This window comes from Halichoerus grypus, chromosome 4, assembly GCF_964656455.1.
Source record: "Halichoerus grypus chromosome 4, mHalGry1.hap1.1, whole genome shotgun sequence".
NCBI lineage: Eukaryota > Metazoa > Chordata > Mammalia > Carnivora > Phocidae > Halichoerus > Halichoerus grypus.
The window spans coordinates 65,362,972-65,378,686 of NC_135715.1; the positions used below are offsets into that span (position 1 = coordinate 65,362,972).

Here is a 15,715-nt window from a genome sequence, read left to right on the forward strand (position 1 = left end):
GACAGGGATGGTTTGGATGCTATTTTAGATAAACAGGTCAGGGGAGAGAAGTTGAAAAGTTGGCATTTGGAAGAAACTTGACTAAAGTCAGATAGCAAGCTGTTTTAGTGATCTGGGGAGAGAGCATTCCAGGTAAGAGGCCCAAGCACTACAAAGGCTCTGGGGTGGGTGTATTTGAGGAGGAGAAGCGAGGACCATGAGGCTCGAGTGGAATGGAGGAGAGAATGGGGGCCAATATGATGTAGATTCTCAAAGCCTGTGGTTTCCTAACAGATGGAAGCCTGTCTAAGATAGAGCAGGGAGGCACGTGATCTGAGGTACGTTTTGAAAGGGCTAGTGCGACTGCTGGGCAGAGTGTAGACTGGGGACTCAGAGCAGAAGTGGAGAGATGCAGTTAGAACACTCTTTCAGTAATCCAGGCAACTGATGATGGTGCTTTGACTATGAGCGCTGAAACGTAGTTATTAAAAATAAAGGTTTGGATGGGCTAGTGAAGATATCAATCTGATGGGAGGGGTTCAAGAGAGAATGGGAGAAGAGATAGAGGCATCAAGAATAGACAGCTCTAAATGGAGTTTTGCCGTGAAGGAGGGTTGGGAAATGGGGCAGTGGCTGGGAGGTATGTCTGGTTAGAATAGGAGAAATTTCTGCATGTCTGTACGCTGATAGAAATTATCCTGTGAAGAAGGACATATTTATAAGGCAACTCCTTTGAGTAAAGCCAGAGGATTGCGGAGACAAGGGCAGGTGTATCCTGTTGGTGGTGGTAGGAGGGAAGGCAGCATACGTGAGCCCAAGTGCAGAAGAGGGGATAGATGTGATGGTGGGAGTTTTGGAAGGCTGAGGAAGAGAGGAGGATGTTTGACATAGCTTTCTAGGAGAATGGGCGCATGAATAAACTATGGCAGCATAGGGTTGTTGTGCAGCACGAGCCCTCACTTGAAGCCTGTGGTCATGAACTGAAGTGAGACCAGTCAGCACGTGTTTGTTTTTATTCCAGGCAGATTCAGCTGCCTGGAGGATGCTGTTGAATAGGCAGAGATTTAACTGGGGTCTCACTAAGCACTTTTGACAGAGAAGATACGGTCTAGAGAATCAGTGGAGTATACAAGACAGTCACGATAATGAAGAACGAGGGAGCACAACATAATGTATAAACCTATTGAAAAACTCTGTTTTACACCTGAAACTAACTTAACATTGTATGTCAACTGTACTCAAAATATATATACATATATATTAGAGAGCGTGCAAATGCATGCTTGTGAGAGTGTGGGGGCCTGGGGGCAAAGGGAGAGGGAGAGAGAGTCCTAAACAGGCTCCATGCCTAGTGTGGAGCCCCATGTGTAGCTTGATCTCATGACCTTGAGATCTTGACCTGAGCCAAAATTAAGAGTCGGATGTCCAACCAACTGAGCCACTCAGATGCTCTCCCCCAATTTTTTAAAAAAAAGTATCATTTGGGGGGAAAAAAAGAACTGGGGAATGTTGGCTAGGTAAGGAGGGTGGGAAGGACATGGTAAAGAGGATGAGTGGATTGAGGTCTTTGTCCTGTATAGATAAAAAAAATCGTCGGCTTCACAGCACTAGATAGAGCACTGAGATGTAAGGATAAGGTAGGGGGTAAGATCAGATGTAGTGGTTAGAGAATGGGATACTCAGCATCGTGGGTATGGAGTGGGTGCTCTTATTGGTATAACTTTGGGAGTGTTCTTTCTCATTTGTGAGAAAGTGACCATACAAGGTTATTGAGAGAACACATACACCAGTAACTACAGCAAGGTCTCATTTATCTAATAGTGTCAGCAGTTGAGAATCATATCCTGGAATATGAACATTCCATAAAACAAATACTTAAAGCATATGTTTTATTTTGATAATTTTGATAAAATTCTTTCTAATGGCCATTTAACTGAGTAGCTTTGATCTTATCACTAAGAGAGATTGTACTTGAATAGAATATGTGCAGAGAGAGAGAAAGAACACAGGAAAGTGAGAGAGATTGTGAGTACTTTAAGGAAGTGCCAATATTTTCAGAGAGCAACCATTTCCAGGGAGTTAGACTTTATAAGGTAATAAATTTCTATTTTTATTATTTATTTATTTATTTATTTTTAAAGATTTTATTTATTTGACAGAGAGAGACACAGCGAGAGAGGGAACATAAGCAGGGAGAGCAGGAGAGGGAGAAGCAGGCTTCCCGCGGAGCAGGGAGCCTGATGTGGGGCTCGATCCCAGGACCCTGGGATCATGACCTGAGCCAGAGGCAGACGCTTAATGACTGAGCCACCCAGGCGCCCCATAAATTTCTATTTTTATAGCAGATGTAGGAAGGGGACTCTAATTATTTACTGATCAGTTGTTTATTTCCAGTCGATAGCAATTAGTAGGAAACTAAAGACATAGAAACACAGTAAGAGACCCAGATTAATGTAACCCCAGATACAGAGTTCAGGAATACGAAGTAAGTGCCAAGTACTCAATGTGCTGAGAAAGAAGGATAAGTCCTTAGGTTGATAGAATGTGACTGGATCTAGATGAAGCCTCCTCTTGAGTTGAATGGTAAGTACTTTAAAACGGGAGGATAAAGTTAGCATTTCAAGTATGTTAAGGGAAAGTAGATTGTTCCAGAAGCAGTGATGGGACCACTGCTAGCTATTTGGGAGAAAAGATAGAAGCAGTAAAGCTGCATTCCTACCTCATTCAACATAATTAATTCCTGATATATTAAAGAGTTAGGAATTAAAAATCAAAAGAGTTATTAAACAGATGTATGTTTTTATAAACTTGAAGTGGTGACTTCTTTTATTTATTTATTTATTTTTTTAAAGATTTTATTTATTTATCTGAGAGAGAGAGAGCATGAGATGGGGGAGGGTCAGAGGGAGAAGCAGACTCCCCGCCGAGCAGGGAGCCCGATGCGGGACTCGATCCCGGGACTCCAGGATCATGACCTGAGCCGAAGGCAGTCGCTTAACCAACTGAGCCACCCAGGCGCCCTGGTGACTTCTTTTAAAGAATGGTAATGAAACCCAGACCCATGTGATTAAACATATACACACACACACCATATTTTTAATTAATATGACTGGCAAATGGCTTATTTCTCCAGTATATAAAGAGCTCTTTAAATCAATAAGGAAAAGACAAGCAACCAGAAAGAAAAATGGGCAAAGTTAATAAACCACATTTTCATAAAGAAGCATAAGGAAAACAAATGTATGAAAAGATGTTTATGATAATCATTGATAAGTAAAAACAATGAGCTATTTCCCCACTACTAGATTTGGCAAAGGTTATAAACTGTAACTCAGTATGGGCAAGGGAGTGGGGAAAACTGTCACATGTGGGCAGGAGTTTAAATTTGCATCACCTTTTTGGCAATGTTGGTCAAGATTTTAAATGTACATACTTGTAATTCCACAATCCCATATCTAGGAATTCATTGTAAGTTCAAGACCTTCTTCTCCTCCAGAGGTGACATAAGGGCATAAAGACAGCTTGCCTTTTTCCCTCCAATCACAACACAATCTGCCCCACCACTGCAAGTGAAACCAATCCCCAGAGGCAATAATTAGAAACAATTGCCCCTACCAGGCCACGGGGACGAACTAGTCCCATGCCTGTTTAATTCAGTCTCCACCAGAAGTCCTAAGGTTCTCATGTTACTCTCTCACCATTATAGCTCTTGACATTTCCTATTGGACCCAACCTCCCACCCCAACTTGAACCCAAACTCTTCTTCTGGAATCCAGTCATCAGCAAAATCCTTTGTACCACACTCCTTTCTAGGCCTCCCCCTTTATCCCCATCCTGGGTCTCATCCCCTCTTGACTCAAGGAAATCCCTCTAGCAATTGTCCCCCCCGTCCTTGAACACTGGATAGTCCCTTTGTACAGAGTAGATCTCATAGCACAATAAACATGCTTTAATATCTCCCATTAAAAAGAAAAAACCCAGGGCGCCTGGGTGGCTCAGTTGGTTAGGTGACTGCCTTCGGCTCAGGTCATGATCCTGGAGTCCCGGGATCGAGTCCCGCATCGGGCTCCCTGCTCAGCAGGGAGTCTGCTTCTCCCTCTGACCCTCCTCCCTCTCATGCTCTCTGTCTCTCATTCTCTCTCTCTCAAATAAATAAATAAAATCTTTAAAAAAGAAAAGAAAAGAAAAGAAAAAACCCAAAGGACGCCTGGCTGGCTTAGTTGGTAGAACATGCAACTCTTGATCTTAGGGACATGAGTTCAAGCCCCACGTAGGGCAGGCATCCTACTTCAAAAGCAAACAAACAAATAGAAATATTTTGACTCTACTTCCTTCTTCACACTCCACTCTCCACCTACACTCACTGCCTTCCAGTTACCACTCCATTTCTCTAGTCTACTTAGGAGGAAAACTCCTTGAGAGAATTGTTTTTTGTTTTTTGTTTTTTTAAGATTTTATTTATTTATTTGACAGCGAGAGAGGGAACACAAGCAGGGGGAGTGGGAGAGGGAGAAGCAGGTTTCCCGCCAAGCAGGGAGCCCGATGTGGGACTCCATCCCAGGACCCCGGGATCATGACCTGAGCCGAAGGCAGATGCTTAATGACTGAGCCACCCAGGTGCCCCCAAAACTGTTTTATGCTTGCCTTCTTCATCACCTCTCATTCTCTCTCTCTAAGCATTTTTACTGAAGTATAATTAACCTCCTGAAAGGTGCACAAATAGTAGGTATACAACCCAATGAATTATCACAAAATGAACATACAGTGAACCAACACCCAGGTCAAGAAATAGAACACTCTCTACACACCAGAAAACTTATTCCCTCTTCTACTTACTATACATTCCCTCCTCCCCCAAAATAGCTATCATTACTTTTAACACATCGTTTTGCCTGTTCTGAAAAATTGCTTTGGAATAATACGTATTTATTTGAAATAATATGTATTTCTTTGTGCGTATTTTCGTTTGCCCATTATTATGTTTGTGAGATTTAATCAAGTTGTGGTGTGTATCGGGCTAGATCACATAGGGCCTAGTAGGGCCTGAGGATTTATTTTCTGAGTGAAATGAAACCCTTGGAAGGTTTTAACAGAGGAGCAACAAGGTACGATTTTTGCACTAAAAATCTCATTCAGCTGCTACCTTGAGAATAGATTGAGCTGGAGAGTGAGGATGAAAATGAAAGCAGAGAGATTGGTTAGGAAACTGTTGCAACAATCCTATCACATTATTCTCCAGCTTTAAAAAGAAGAGGCATTTTAGGTCAGTCCCTCAGTGGAGCTAAACAGAGCAATAATAAACCAAGCTCAGTGTTGGACTGCAATAATTAGGCCAGCTATCACAATTTAGGCCCAGAAAATAATTAACACCTTCACAACAAAAATAGCCTTTGGAAACAACTGTAATTTAAAAAATTAAAATAGGATAATTTATGACTGAGAATAAATAGAATTTCAGTATTCTGAAAATTTGTGTCTGAAAAGCAATTAATACTACATCAAACACAAAAAACATACTCAAGGCCAGAAAACCAAACTAATTTCAGCTCCAGGAGGGAAGGACAGGATGGTAATGCTCATCAAAAACTGATTGAGAAGCAGTATTAAATCTACAGATTGCCTGGACATACCTATTGGAGGTACAGTAACACACTATCAAGCATTTTGCATTACTGTTTACATTTATTCTTGTTATTCTTAGCACTTGTGGCAAAGAAAAAAAAACAAAAATTTGTTTTCTTTGTAAAAAGTGTCTTTATTTCTTTAAGGATTTTTATTTATTCATTTGAGAGAGAGAGAGAGAGAGTGTGAGCACAAGCAGGGGGAGGGGCAGAGGGAGAGGGAGAAGCAGGCTTCCCGCTGAGCAGGGAGCCCAACTCGGGTCTCGATCCCAGGACCCTGAGATCCTGACCTGAACCGAAGGCAGATGCTTAACCAACTGAGCCACGCAGGCGCCCTGGTAACAAGTGTTTTTAAATGACTTGGTTGAAACCAAGGATTACATGTGTTTGGGTTTTCATCTGTGACGGCACATTTTGTCTTGGTCCTGAGAGTTCCCAGCTTTTGAAATGGAAATTTTAACATTTTTGCTCAGATTCAAATATTTGGTCCTGCATTGGTTTTTGTAGCACTCTGGACAAGAAATAGGGCTGGGACTTGATGGATTTTATATCTGGGAACATTACAGACCCCAATTTATTTTTTATTTTTTTTATTATTTTTTTTTATTTTTAAGATTTTATTTATTTATTTGAGAGAGAGAGAATGAGAGACAGAGAGCACGAGAGGGAAGAGGGTCAGAGGGAGAAGCAGACCCCCAGCTGAGCAGGGAGCCCGATGTGGGACTCGATCCCGGGACTCCAGGATCATGACCTGAGCCGAAGGCAGTCGCTTAACCAACTGAGCCACCCAGGCGCATGACCCCAATTTAAATCATACACAAAAACCAACTCAAAATGGATTAAAGACAGAAACCATAAATCTCCTAGAAGAAAACATAGTTGGTGAGCTCTTTGACATTGGTCTTAGAGGTACTTTTTTGGATTTGACACCTAAAGCAAAGGCAACAAAAGCAAAAATCAACATGTGGGGCTACATCAGACTTAAAAGCTATCCCTGCACACCCGCTTGGATGCCTGTTATCAAAAGACAAGAGCAAATGTTGGCAAGAATGTGGAGAAAAGGGAACCCTCGCGCACTGTTGGTGGGAATGCAAACTGGCACAGCCACTGTGGGAAACAGTGTGGAGGTTCACAAAAAATTACAAAAGAACTATATAATTCAGCCATCCCATCTCTGAGTATGTGTCCAAAGGAAACAAAACCATTATCTTGAAGAGATATGTGTATCCCCATGTTCATTGCAGCATTATGCATGATAGCCAAGGTGTGGGAGTAACTTGTGTTGATGGACGGATGAAGGGATAAAGAAAATATGATATATATATATGATAAATTTATTTTATATATTTATATATAAATATATATATACATCCTAATATATTTATACATATAAAATATTTAGTCTCTTTTAAAAAGATTTTATTTATTTGAGAGAGAGAGGGAGAGATAACAAGAGCACAAGGGAGGAGCAGAGGGGAGAGACAAGCAGACTCCATGCTGAGCATGGAGCCCAGTGCGGGGCTTGATCCCACCATCCTGAGATCATGACCTGAGCTGAAATCAAGAGTCGGATGCTTAACTGATGGAACCATCCAGGTGCCCCAAAATATTATTTAGTCTTAAAAAAGAAATCCTGTTATTGGCAACAGTATGGATGAACCTAAAGGGCATTATGCTAAGTGAAATATGCCAGACAAAAAAAGACAAATACTGCATGGTATTACTTATATGTGAAATTTAAAAAAAAAGAAGAAAACTCATAGTAAAAAAGTGGTTGCTAGGGGCTAGGATATAGAAGAAATGGGGAGAGAGAGAAGGAGGAGGGTGGGGGAGGGGCAAAGGGAGAGAATCTCAAGCAGACTCCCCACTGAACACAAAGCCAGACTCGGGGCTCAATCTCATGACCCCAAGATCATGACCTGAGCCAAAACCATGAGCTGGACACTCAACCGACTGAGCCACCCAGGGGCCCCATGGTTTTCTTAAAGTAACTCAAAACCTGAATATTGCCGTCCCTACATCAACTGCTCAGAATATTTATTTTTCCTACCAACCAATTGAGTACAATGCCTTTGTATCGTCTGACCAAAAAAGGTGAATCAAATGACACTCTGAAGCCCGGTTAGACATGAAACCAACAGTGTAAGAGCTTTGGAGTCAGACAAGCCTCTATCATTAATGAGTGGGTGACTACCAACAGGTAGCCTTACCCCTCTACACTTTGGTCTCCTCATTTGAGGAGGAGTTTAATAGAGCCTGCCTCTCCAGGTCGTGGGAAAATTCATTGAAAAAATGGGCCTGGCACACTGTCACCATTCATTATGTGTTAGCTGCTATGATTATTGTTGCTGATGATGTTATTGTTCCCTTCTGAGGCCAGTGGGGGCAAATGAGTTTTGTGTCAATAGATAACCCCACCAAATCCTACTGGGTAAGCAGCTGCTTCTGCTTCTTTCTCAGGCTGCTTTGTTGGACTTCCTGCCTGCTGGAGGCACCAATCAATAACACAGATGGAGCCCCGCATGTGAGATGAGGCAAGGGGAGGGAGTTTGTAAGAGACGGAGGTGATCACTGAAAAAGTCACGGCAGGTCTATAAACCCAGCACCCCATGTGCTCAGGAAACACTAGCATTAAATTGGTCTTTCTCTCTACATCTGGAGTCTCTAATAAACTTTTAAGCTTTGTAAAGACAGAGAGCATCTCCTCTCTTTCTTGAGTCCCTCCACATGGCTGATTTTAGGTAGCTAAGTCAGCAGCCCTCAATCTTTTTTCTACTGATTCGTACGGTGGATGCCATTCACAGGACTGCTCAGGTTCACAGGGATGTTCAAGGTTCGGTGGCATTCCCAACATACCAGCAAGTGGTAATTCTACTTTATTCCCTGTCCAGAATGCAAGGGAGAGTGACAAATATAGGAACACACTTTAGCTAGCTCCAATTCACTTTTTTTTTTTTTTAAATTTTTTTATTGTTATGTTAATCCCCATACATTACATCATTAGTTTTAGATATAGTGTTCCATGATTCATTATTTGTGCATAACACCCAGTGCTCCATGCAGAACGTGCCCTCCTCAATACCCATCACCAGGCTAACCCATCCTCCCACCCCCCTCCCCTCTAGAACCCTCAGTTTGTTTTTCAGAGTCCATCGTCTCTCATGGTTCTTCTCCCCCTCCGATTTCCCCCCCTTCATTCTTCCCCTCCTGCTACATTCTTCTTCTTTTTTTCTTTCTTAACATATATTGCATTATTTGTTTCAGAGGTACAGATCTGAGATTCAACAGTCTTGCACAATTCACAGCGCTTACCAGAGCACATACCCTCCCCAGTGTCCATCACCCAGTCACCCCATCCCTCCCACCCCACCTCCCACTCCAGCAACCCTCAGTTTGTTTCCTGAGATTAAGAATTCCTCATATCAGTGAGGTCATATGATACATGTCTTTCTCTGTTTGACTTATTTCGCTCAGCATAATACCCTCCAGTTCCATCCACGTCGTTGCAAATGGCAAGATCTCATTCCTTTTGATGGCTGCATAATATTCCATTGTGTATATATACCACATCTTCTTTATCCATTCATCTGTTGATGGACATCTTGGCTCTTTCCACAGTTTGGCTGTGAATTTGATCTTGCCTGCTTGATCGTACTGGTGCCAGACCATCGATTTCATCAAAAAAAATAATGGATGGGCGCATCTGGTAAGCCTGATCAAATAGTAATTGTAGTTGTCTTTCAGACTCTCCTACCCATTTACTCAGACAATCAGCACCTTTCCTCATGAAGAATGCTACTCTCTTATCCCCTTGACTGCACTCGTTGGCAAGTGCTCTGGCAACCAGAGTTTTTCCAGTTCCAGGTGGGCCATAAAACAAACAACCTCTTGGAGGTTGAATTTTGAATTTTTCAAAGACTTCTGGATAAAGTAATGGAAACACCACCATCTCTTTTAGAGCTGCAATATGATTAGACAGGCCACCAACACTATCAAATCATACTGAAGAATCTAGTTGCATTGGATCAACATCCGCAAGACTTGCTCCAATCTTCATTCTATCTTTATAAATTCCTTTTAATTCATCTTTCCGAAAATTTAGCGGGAGGCACCTGTTGATAGCTCTATTACGGCTCCTTTTTCTTCGCCTCTCAAAGTGTTGTTCATCTTCAGAAGAGGAAGATGAAGTAGAGTCACTACTGTGGATTGCATGCCTTCGCCTGTTCATTCGTTTACAATAAGGACTTCTTGGTCCAGCAGAAGATAATCTGTATCTTGGTCTTGCAGGAGAAGCTGGGCCACTATAAAATATGTTGGGCTTTCTCTGGTGACGAGGTTTTTCCAGTGGAGCCTGGTAGTACACAGTAGCTTTTCTCTGTCTAAGATAATATCGTTTCTGATTATCTTCTTCCCCATCCTCTTCATCTTCATCATCATCATCATCATCATCATCATCTTCATCTTCATCATCTTCACCATCATCTTCATCTTCTTGGTCTTCACCCTCTTCAGATGATTCCACACTGCCTTCTTGATTGTCAGTTGTTTCCTCATCCGTTCTTTGAATACCTTTTTGTTTTCCTCTTGTGTACATATTAAGATTCCCTTCTTCTGTTTCATTAAACACTTCCAAGTCTTCAAGTTCCCTCATTCGCTGTCTACGCATCTTCTTCATGTCATCCATTTTCTGAAGTACAGCTTCGGCAGTGTTTGTTATAAGTTTGTCAAACAGCACAGACTGGTTCACACTACTATAGCGACTTCTAATCCTGCAACTGCGGCGAACTTCAACGTCACCATTCTCTTCATGCAAGTGTTCTTTAGTTTGAACAATGTTTCTAGTCCTCAGTGACCGAGTAACTGGAATCACTTTGTCTTCTTTGCACTCTTCTTTTTTCTTATCAGCCTGCTGTCTGGCCAACTGCCTTGTAAAATGCCTTCCATTAGCATGTTTCTCTGTTATTTCCATATTCTTATCAAAACTAGAATCTGAAGAATTCTGTGCATTTTTTCTCAAAGACCTTAAAGCACGTGTCCGGTGGTAGGTTTCAACTTCTTTAACTGAAGACCCATCGCCCGCGGCGGCCACGGTGACGGCGGACTGCTCAGCGACACGGGCCGAGCGGAGCCGCCTCCGGCCGATCTGCTCCAGGCTGAGGAACTCGTTGGACAGGTCCAGAGGGTCCGTGGCCGAGGAGGCGGAGTGGCTATGCAGCTCCAGGCTGCTGCGGAGGACCACCATGTTCCCTGTCTCCTCGCCCGGCGTCCGCGGCGGGAGACGGGCTCGAGTTGCTCCAATTCACTTTTAAAAAAATAAATTTTCATGTCTATCTTTACTGTTAGTAATAAGTTACTTTTGACACCTCACTCTGATCACCGTCACCATTTTGACAAGCAGCTTTCTGGATGCAATATGATTAAACGAGCCAGGGAGCTAGCTATAAGGAGATAGGATGAGAAGAGTATGGGGATGTTTATCAGTGTTTCCCTGCAAGTGTTATGGGGCTTTTCAACTTGACCCTCCTGCAGGAGCAGAAAGTTTCTTGCCAAAAGGGGCTTAAAGGACTCTTCCTTTCTCTTCAGCAGATCACAACCTGCATAGAAAACAGGAATTAATTCTCAGATGGGAGCAGTGATTTCAATGGCTGATGTCCAAGATAAAAAAAGAAGAATCCTAATGTTTGTATGATACCAACTTCTGAAAATAATGTTTGGCCAACTTTCTTGCATAATGGGAATATGAGAAAGGCACAGAATAATTATGAAAGGGGGAGGCTTGGAGAAGTGAGCTGTATCAGGTCAAAGAAGATGGCCAAGAGGGTTGGGGCCCAATTAACATACTGTGTGAAAAGACACCGGGTCATAGAGGGGGCTATGGGTTAAAGCAAAGCAGAAGCCGAACTCTTGATTACTTTACCCTAGTCAGCCCTCTTCCTCCCTCTTGGTAAATGAGCCAGAAAGCTTTGAGTCATCCTTGACTCCTCTCTTTCCCTCAGACCCTCCATCTGATTGATGAGTAAATGCTGTCTGCTCAAGTTTTAAAATCTTACTGGAACCTGACCACTTCACACCATCTGCTCTGTAACTGTTCTCATCCAAGCCACCAGTATCTCTAACCTGGGTTATTGCAACAGCCTCCTAACCAGTCTCTCTGCTTCCCCCCTTGCCCCTTACAATGTTTTTTTTTTTTTCCACACAGTAACCAGAGTTATCTTTTTAATATTTAAATCAGATGTCATTCCTTTGCAAACCTCCAGTGGCCTCTCATTTCATTCACTGAAAGCCAAAGTCTTTGCCTTGGGTGTGAGAGACCTTGGATGACCTTGACCCTTGCAACCTTTTTCACATCATCTCAGACAACTGTTCCCTCAGACAACTCACTCTGCTCCAATCCCAGTGGTCAACCCAGTGTTCCTTGAATAAGCCTACCTCAGGCACTTTGCACTTGGAATTCTTTCTACAAATTATTTTCTTCCAGAAATTTGCTTGGCTAACATTTCATTCAAGTCACTGCTCAAAGCCTTGATTACCAAAGAGGCCTTGCCCTTCTTTATGGGCACCTTGATCTTAGGTGCTTCAGCAGTCAATACTTGTGAACAAATTAGCAATGTTGAACTGTGCAAAATTTCTAGAAATTTTTTGGTGTGTTGTGTTGTGTTTTAAGGACCTCAAATAGAAAGCTTCTATATCAGAGATTAGTGAAGGTCAGTTTTTTGTTTATTATCCTCAGCACATTGTTGCATTTCCATCACAAACTCCTTCTTTACTTATTTTAAAGAATGGTAATTTGGGGACTTTTGGAATTTAAATCCATTTTTAAACACAGGTATGTATTTTTGTAACTGTTGTTTTTCACACTGGCACTGATTGTATTTTATCCACCCCTTAGTTCCAGAGACCCTTAATTACAGAAAGCACAGGGAAGCACAAGATGAAGCAAATTGTATTGATGAGAAGGAAAATAGCAAATTAATAGACCTAATGACTTGGAATCTAAGATATGTATGAAGGGCTTTTTTTCTCCCCACTTCTTCAAAGCATAGGTAGGTATAATGTTATGTGGAGTGAGGAAAGTCATAACTCATTTTGACAATTTAAACCCCCAAAGCTCTTTATTTATGAGGCTTTGGGTATTTTGTATTCACCTAATTCCATCACGTGGTGACAATTATGCTTGGGTGTAGATTCCTGCATGGAAATAGGCATCCCCTAATTGTGTTCACACAGACCTTTTGCATCTCAAGGGGGATGAGCAGCTGTTGTGGAGTCTGATGAGCCTGGTTCTGAGTGAGAAGGAGCCCTGAAGAGACCCTGGTGGGGATGGAGGGAGGGCATAGGGCGATTTCCATTTGGGGAGCCTAGGGGAGAGTGCAGCATGCCTTCATTACAGGACCTTCCCACCAACCTCCTGGCAGTGCTCCACGCTCAGGGCTGGGGGAGGATGGCCAGGCTGTACCTCGGCCCTGGCAGCATCCTCCTGCTCTGGGGAGACTCCATGGTGACCTCTGCCCTAAGGCCTGACGACTGGGGGGGCCCAGCGCCCCCCACCCCTGCTGTCACTCTTAGGTGGCCAGTGATTAGGAATCAGCTCTGTCGTCCATGTGGGAGGCACATGACCCAGCTTGATATGCAGTCTGTGAGCCAGTGCCTGGAAATTTCCTTCACAGTCTGCTTTTGCATCTAGAAACCCAAGGTTAGTAAAGTAATATGTTCAACTCCTACCCCTGGGGCTGCGAAAAGTGGTGTAGCTCTGCAAACCACTGCTTTCAGGGAAGTTCGTTCTTTCTCCGCCACCCTAGTTGTAGTGACATTCTCTCGGTTCTTTCTCTTTCCCTGACCAGGAAGATACTGAAAGAAGTACAGCTGTAGTGGCTGATTGCCGCCAGATGGGGAGGCCGCCATGCTGGTTACCACTAACACCCTGACCACCCAGGGCCAGTGATCCTCAGCTTCCTCAGTTGTGAAATAAAGCATTTAAATAAGTTGTTTACATTTCAGTTGCTCTCTGAGCATTCATCAGACTCCAAAAATTGAGGCAGTTTCTCACACTGAGGTCAGTAGAAATTCCATCTGCTATTTCCACATGGCAATAGTTTTGTTAATGTAAGCGACAATTGACCAATTTGCCAGGTATCGATTTTGGTAAAAATTTTAACTTTTTTTTTTTCTTTTTCTCTCTCTCTCTTTTTTTTTTAGCTTTCTTGAGGTATAATTGACAAGTAAAATCATAATATATTTATTTTTTTTTAAAGATTTTATTTGAGAGACAGAGAGTGAGCAAGAGAGAGAGCACAAGCAGGAGGAGGGGCAAAGGAAGAGGGAGAAGCAGACTCCCCGCTGAGCAGGGAACCCGATGTGGGGCTCGATCCCAGGACCCTGGGATCATGACCTGAGCTGAAGGCAGATGCTTAACGACTGAGCCACCCAGGCGCCCCCCCACCCAGGTATCGATTTTGGTAAAAATTTTAACATTCTTTTTTTTTCTTTCTCTCTCTCTCTCTCTTTTTTTTTTTTAGCTTTCTTGAGGTAAAACTGACAAGTAAAATCATAATATATTTAAAGCATACAATGATATAAATGTGTGAAATGATTCCCACAATCCAATTAACACATCTCTCACCTCACATATTTACCTTTTTGTATGTGTGTGAGAACACTTTTCTACTCTTAGCAAATTTCAGGTATACAATACAGTGTAATCAACTATAGCCAACATTAGATCCTCAAACTTTATTCATCCTACAGCTGAAAGTTGTACCCTCTTACCAACCTTTCCTCCATTTCTCTCAACCCCTAACCCCCGACAATCACCATTCTACTCTCTGTTTCTACGAACTTGACTTTTTTTAAAAATGATTTTACATATAAGTGATACTATGAAGTATTTGTCTTTCTCTGGCTTATTTCACTTAGAATAATGCCCTCTAGGTTCATTCATGTTGTTGCAAATAACAGGATTTCCTTCTTTTTAGAGACTGAATAACATTCCAGTGTGTGTGTGTGTGTGTGTGTGTGTGTGTGTATGTATGTACATACATGCATTTTTCTTATCCCTTTTTCTGTCCACAGACCCTTAAGTTGTTTTCATACCTTGGCTATCATGAATAATGCTACGATGAACATGAGTATAGATATCTTTTTGAGATAATGGTTTTGTTTCCTTTGGATACATATCCAGAGATGGGATGAATTATATAGGAGATCTATATTTAATTTTTTGAGGAACGTCCATTTTTTTCCCACAGTGGCTGTGCCGGTTTACATTACCACCAACAGTGTACAAGAGTTCCCTCTTCTCCACATTCTTGCCAGCATTTATCTCTTTTGTCTTTTTGATAACACATAGCCTAACAGGTGTGAGGTGATAGCTTGTTGTGGTTTTGATTTGCATTTCCCTAATGATTAGCAATGTTGAGCATCTTTTCATGTACCAGTTGGCCATTTGGATGACTTCTTTGGAAAAATGTCTGTTCAGGTTCTTTGCCCATTTTAAACTGGGTTATTTTTTTTCTCTTGAATTATATGAGTTTGTATATTTTGGATATTAACCCCTATTGGATATATAGTTTGCAAATATTTTCTCATATTCCATAGGTTGCCTTTTCATTTTGTTGATCGTTTCCTTTGCTATGCAGAAGCTTTTTAGTCTGATGTAGTCCCACTTGTTGATTTTTTGCTTTTGTTGCCTTTACTTTAGGTGTCAAATCCAAGAAGTCATCACCAACACCAATGTCAAGGAGCTTACTACCTATGTTGTCTTCTAGAAGTTTTACAATTTCAGGTGTTATGTTCAAGTCTTTAATGCACTTTGAATTGACTTGGGTAAGATAGACATCCAGTTTCATTTGTTTGCATGTGGATATCCAGTTTTCCCAAAATCATTTGAAAAGACTCTTCCTTCCCCATTTTATATTCTTGGCACTTCTGCCAAAAAATTAATTAATCTTATATGCATGGGTTTATTTTATGTGAGCACCATCTTGTTTTGATTACTATAGCTTTGTAATATAGTTTGAGATCAGGAAGTATGATGCCTCGAGCTTTATTCTTTTTCAAGATTGCTTTGGCTGTTCAGGGTCTTTTGTGGTTCCATACAAATTTCAGGATTGTTTGTC

General features: G+C 41.9%; 1 protein-coding gene, 1 long non-coding RNA gene and 1 pseudogene across 3 annotated transcripts in view; 1 reads left to right on the forward strand and 2 right to left on the reverse strand.

Annotated features, from left to right (window-relative positions):
• The window catches only part of SOHLH2 (spermatogenesis and oogenesis specific basic helix-loop-helix 2), an 80,333-nt gene that overhangs the window by 60,895 nt on the left and 3,723 nt on the right, over positions 1-15,715 (forward strand). The window contains exon 10 of one of the 2 annotated variants that reach the window (XM_078070452.1): positions 15,298-15,381. In XM_078070452.1, coding sequence (XP_077926578.1) covers positions 15,298-15,381 — 84 coding nt within the window. Of the gene's footprint in view, positions 1-8,060; positions 8,694-15,297; positions 15,382-15,715 lie in introns of those variants that run through there. The other variant, XM_078070453.1, reaches the window with a different exon arrangement.
• The window catches only part of LOC144381589 (uncharacterized), a 47,128-nt gene that overhangs the window by 4,642 nt on the left and 26,771 nt on the right, over positions 1-15,715 (reverse strand). The window lies entirely within an intron of this gene.
• Positions 9,061-10,884, reverse strand: LOC118534901 (ATPase family AAA domain-containing protein 2 pseudogene; annotated as a pseudogene).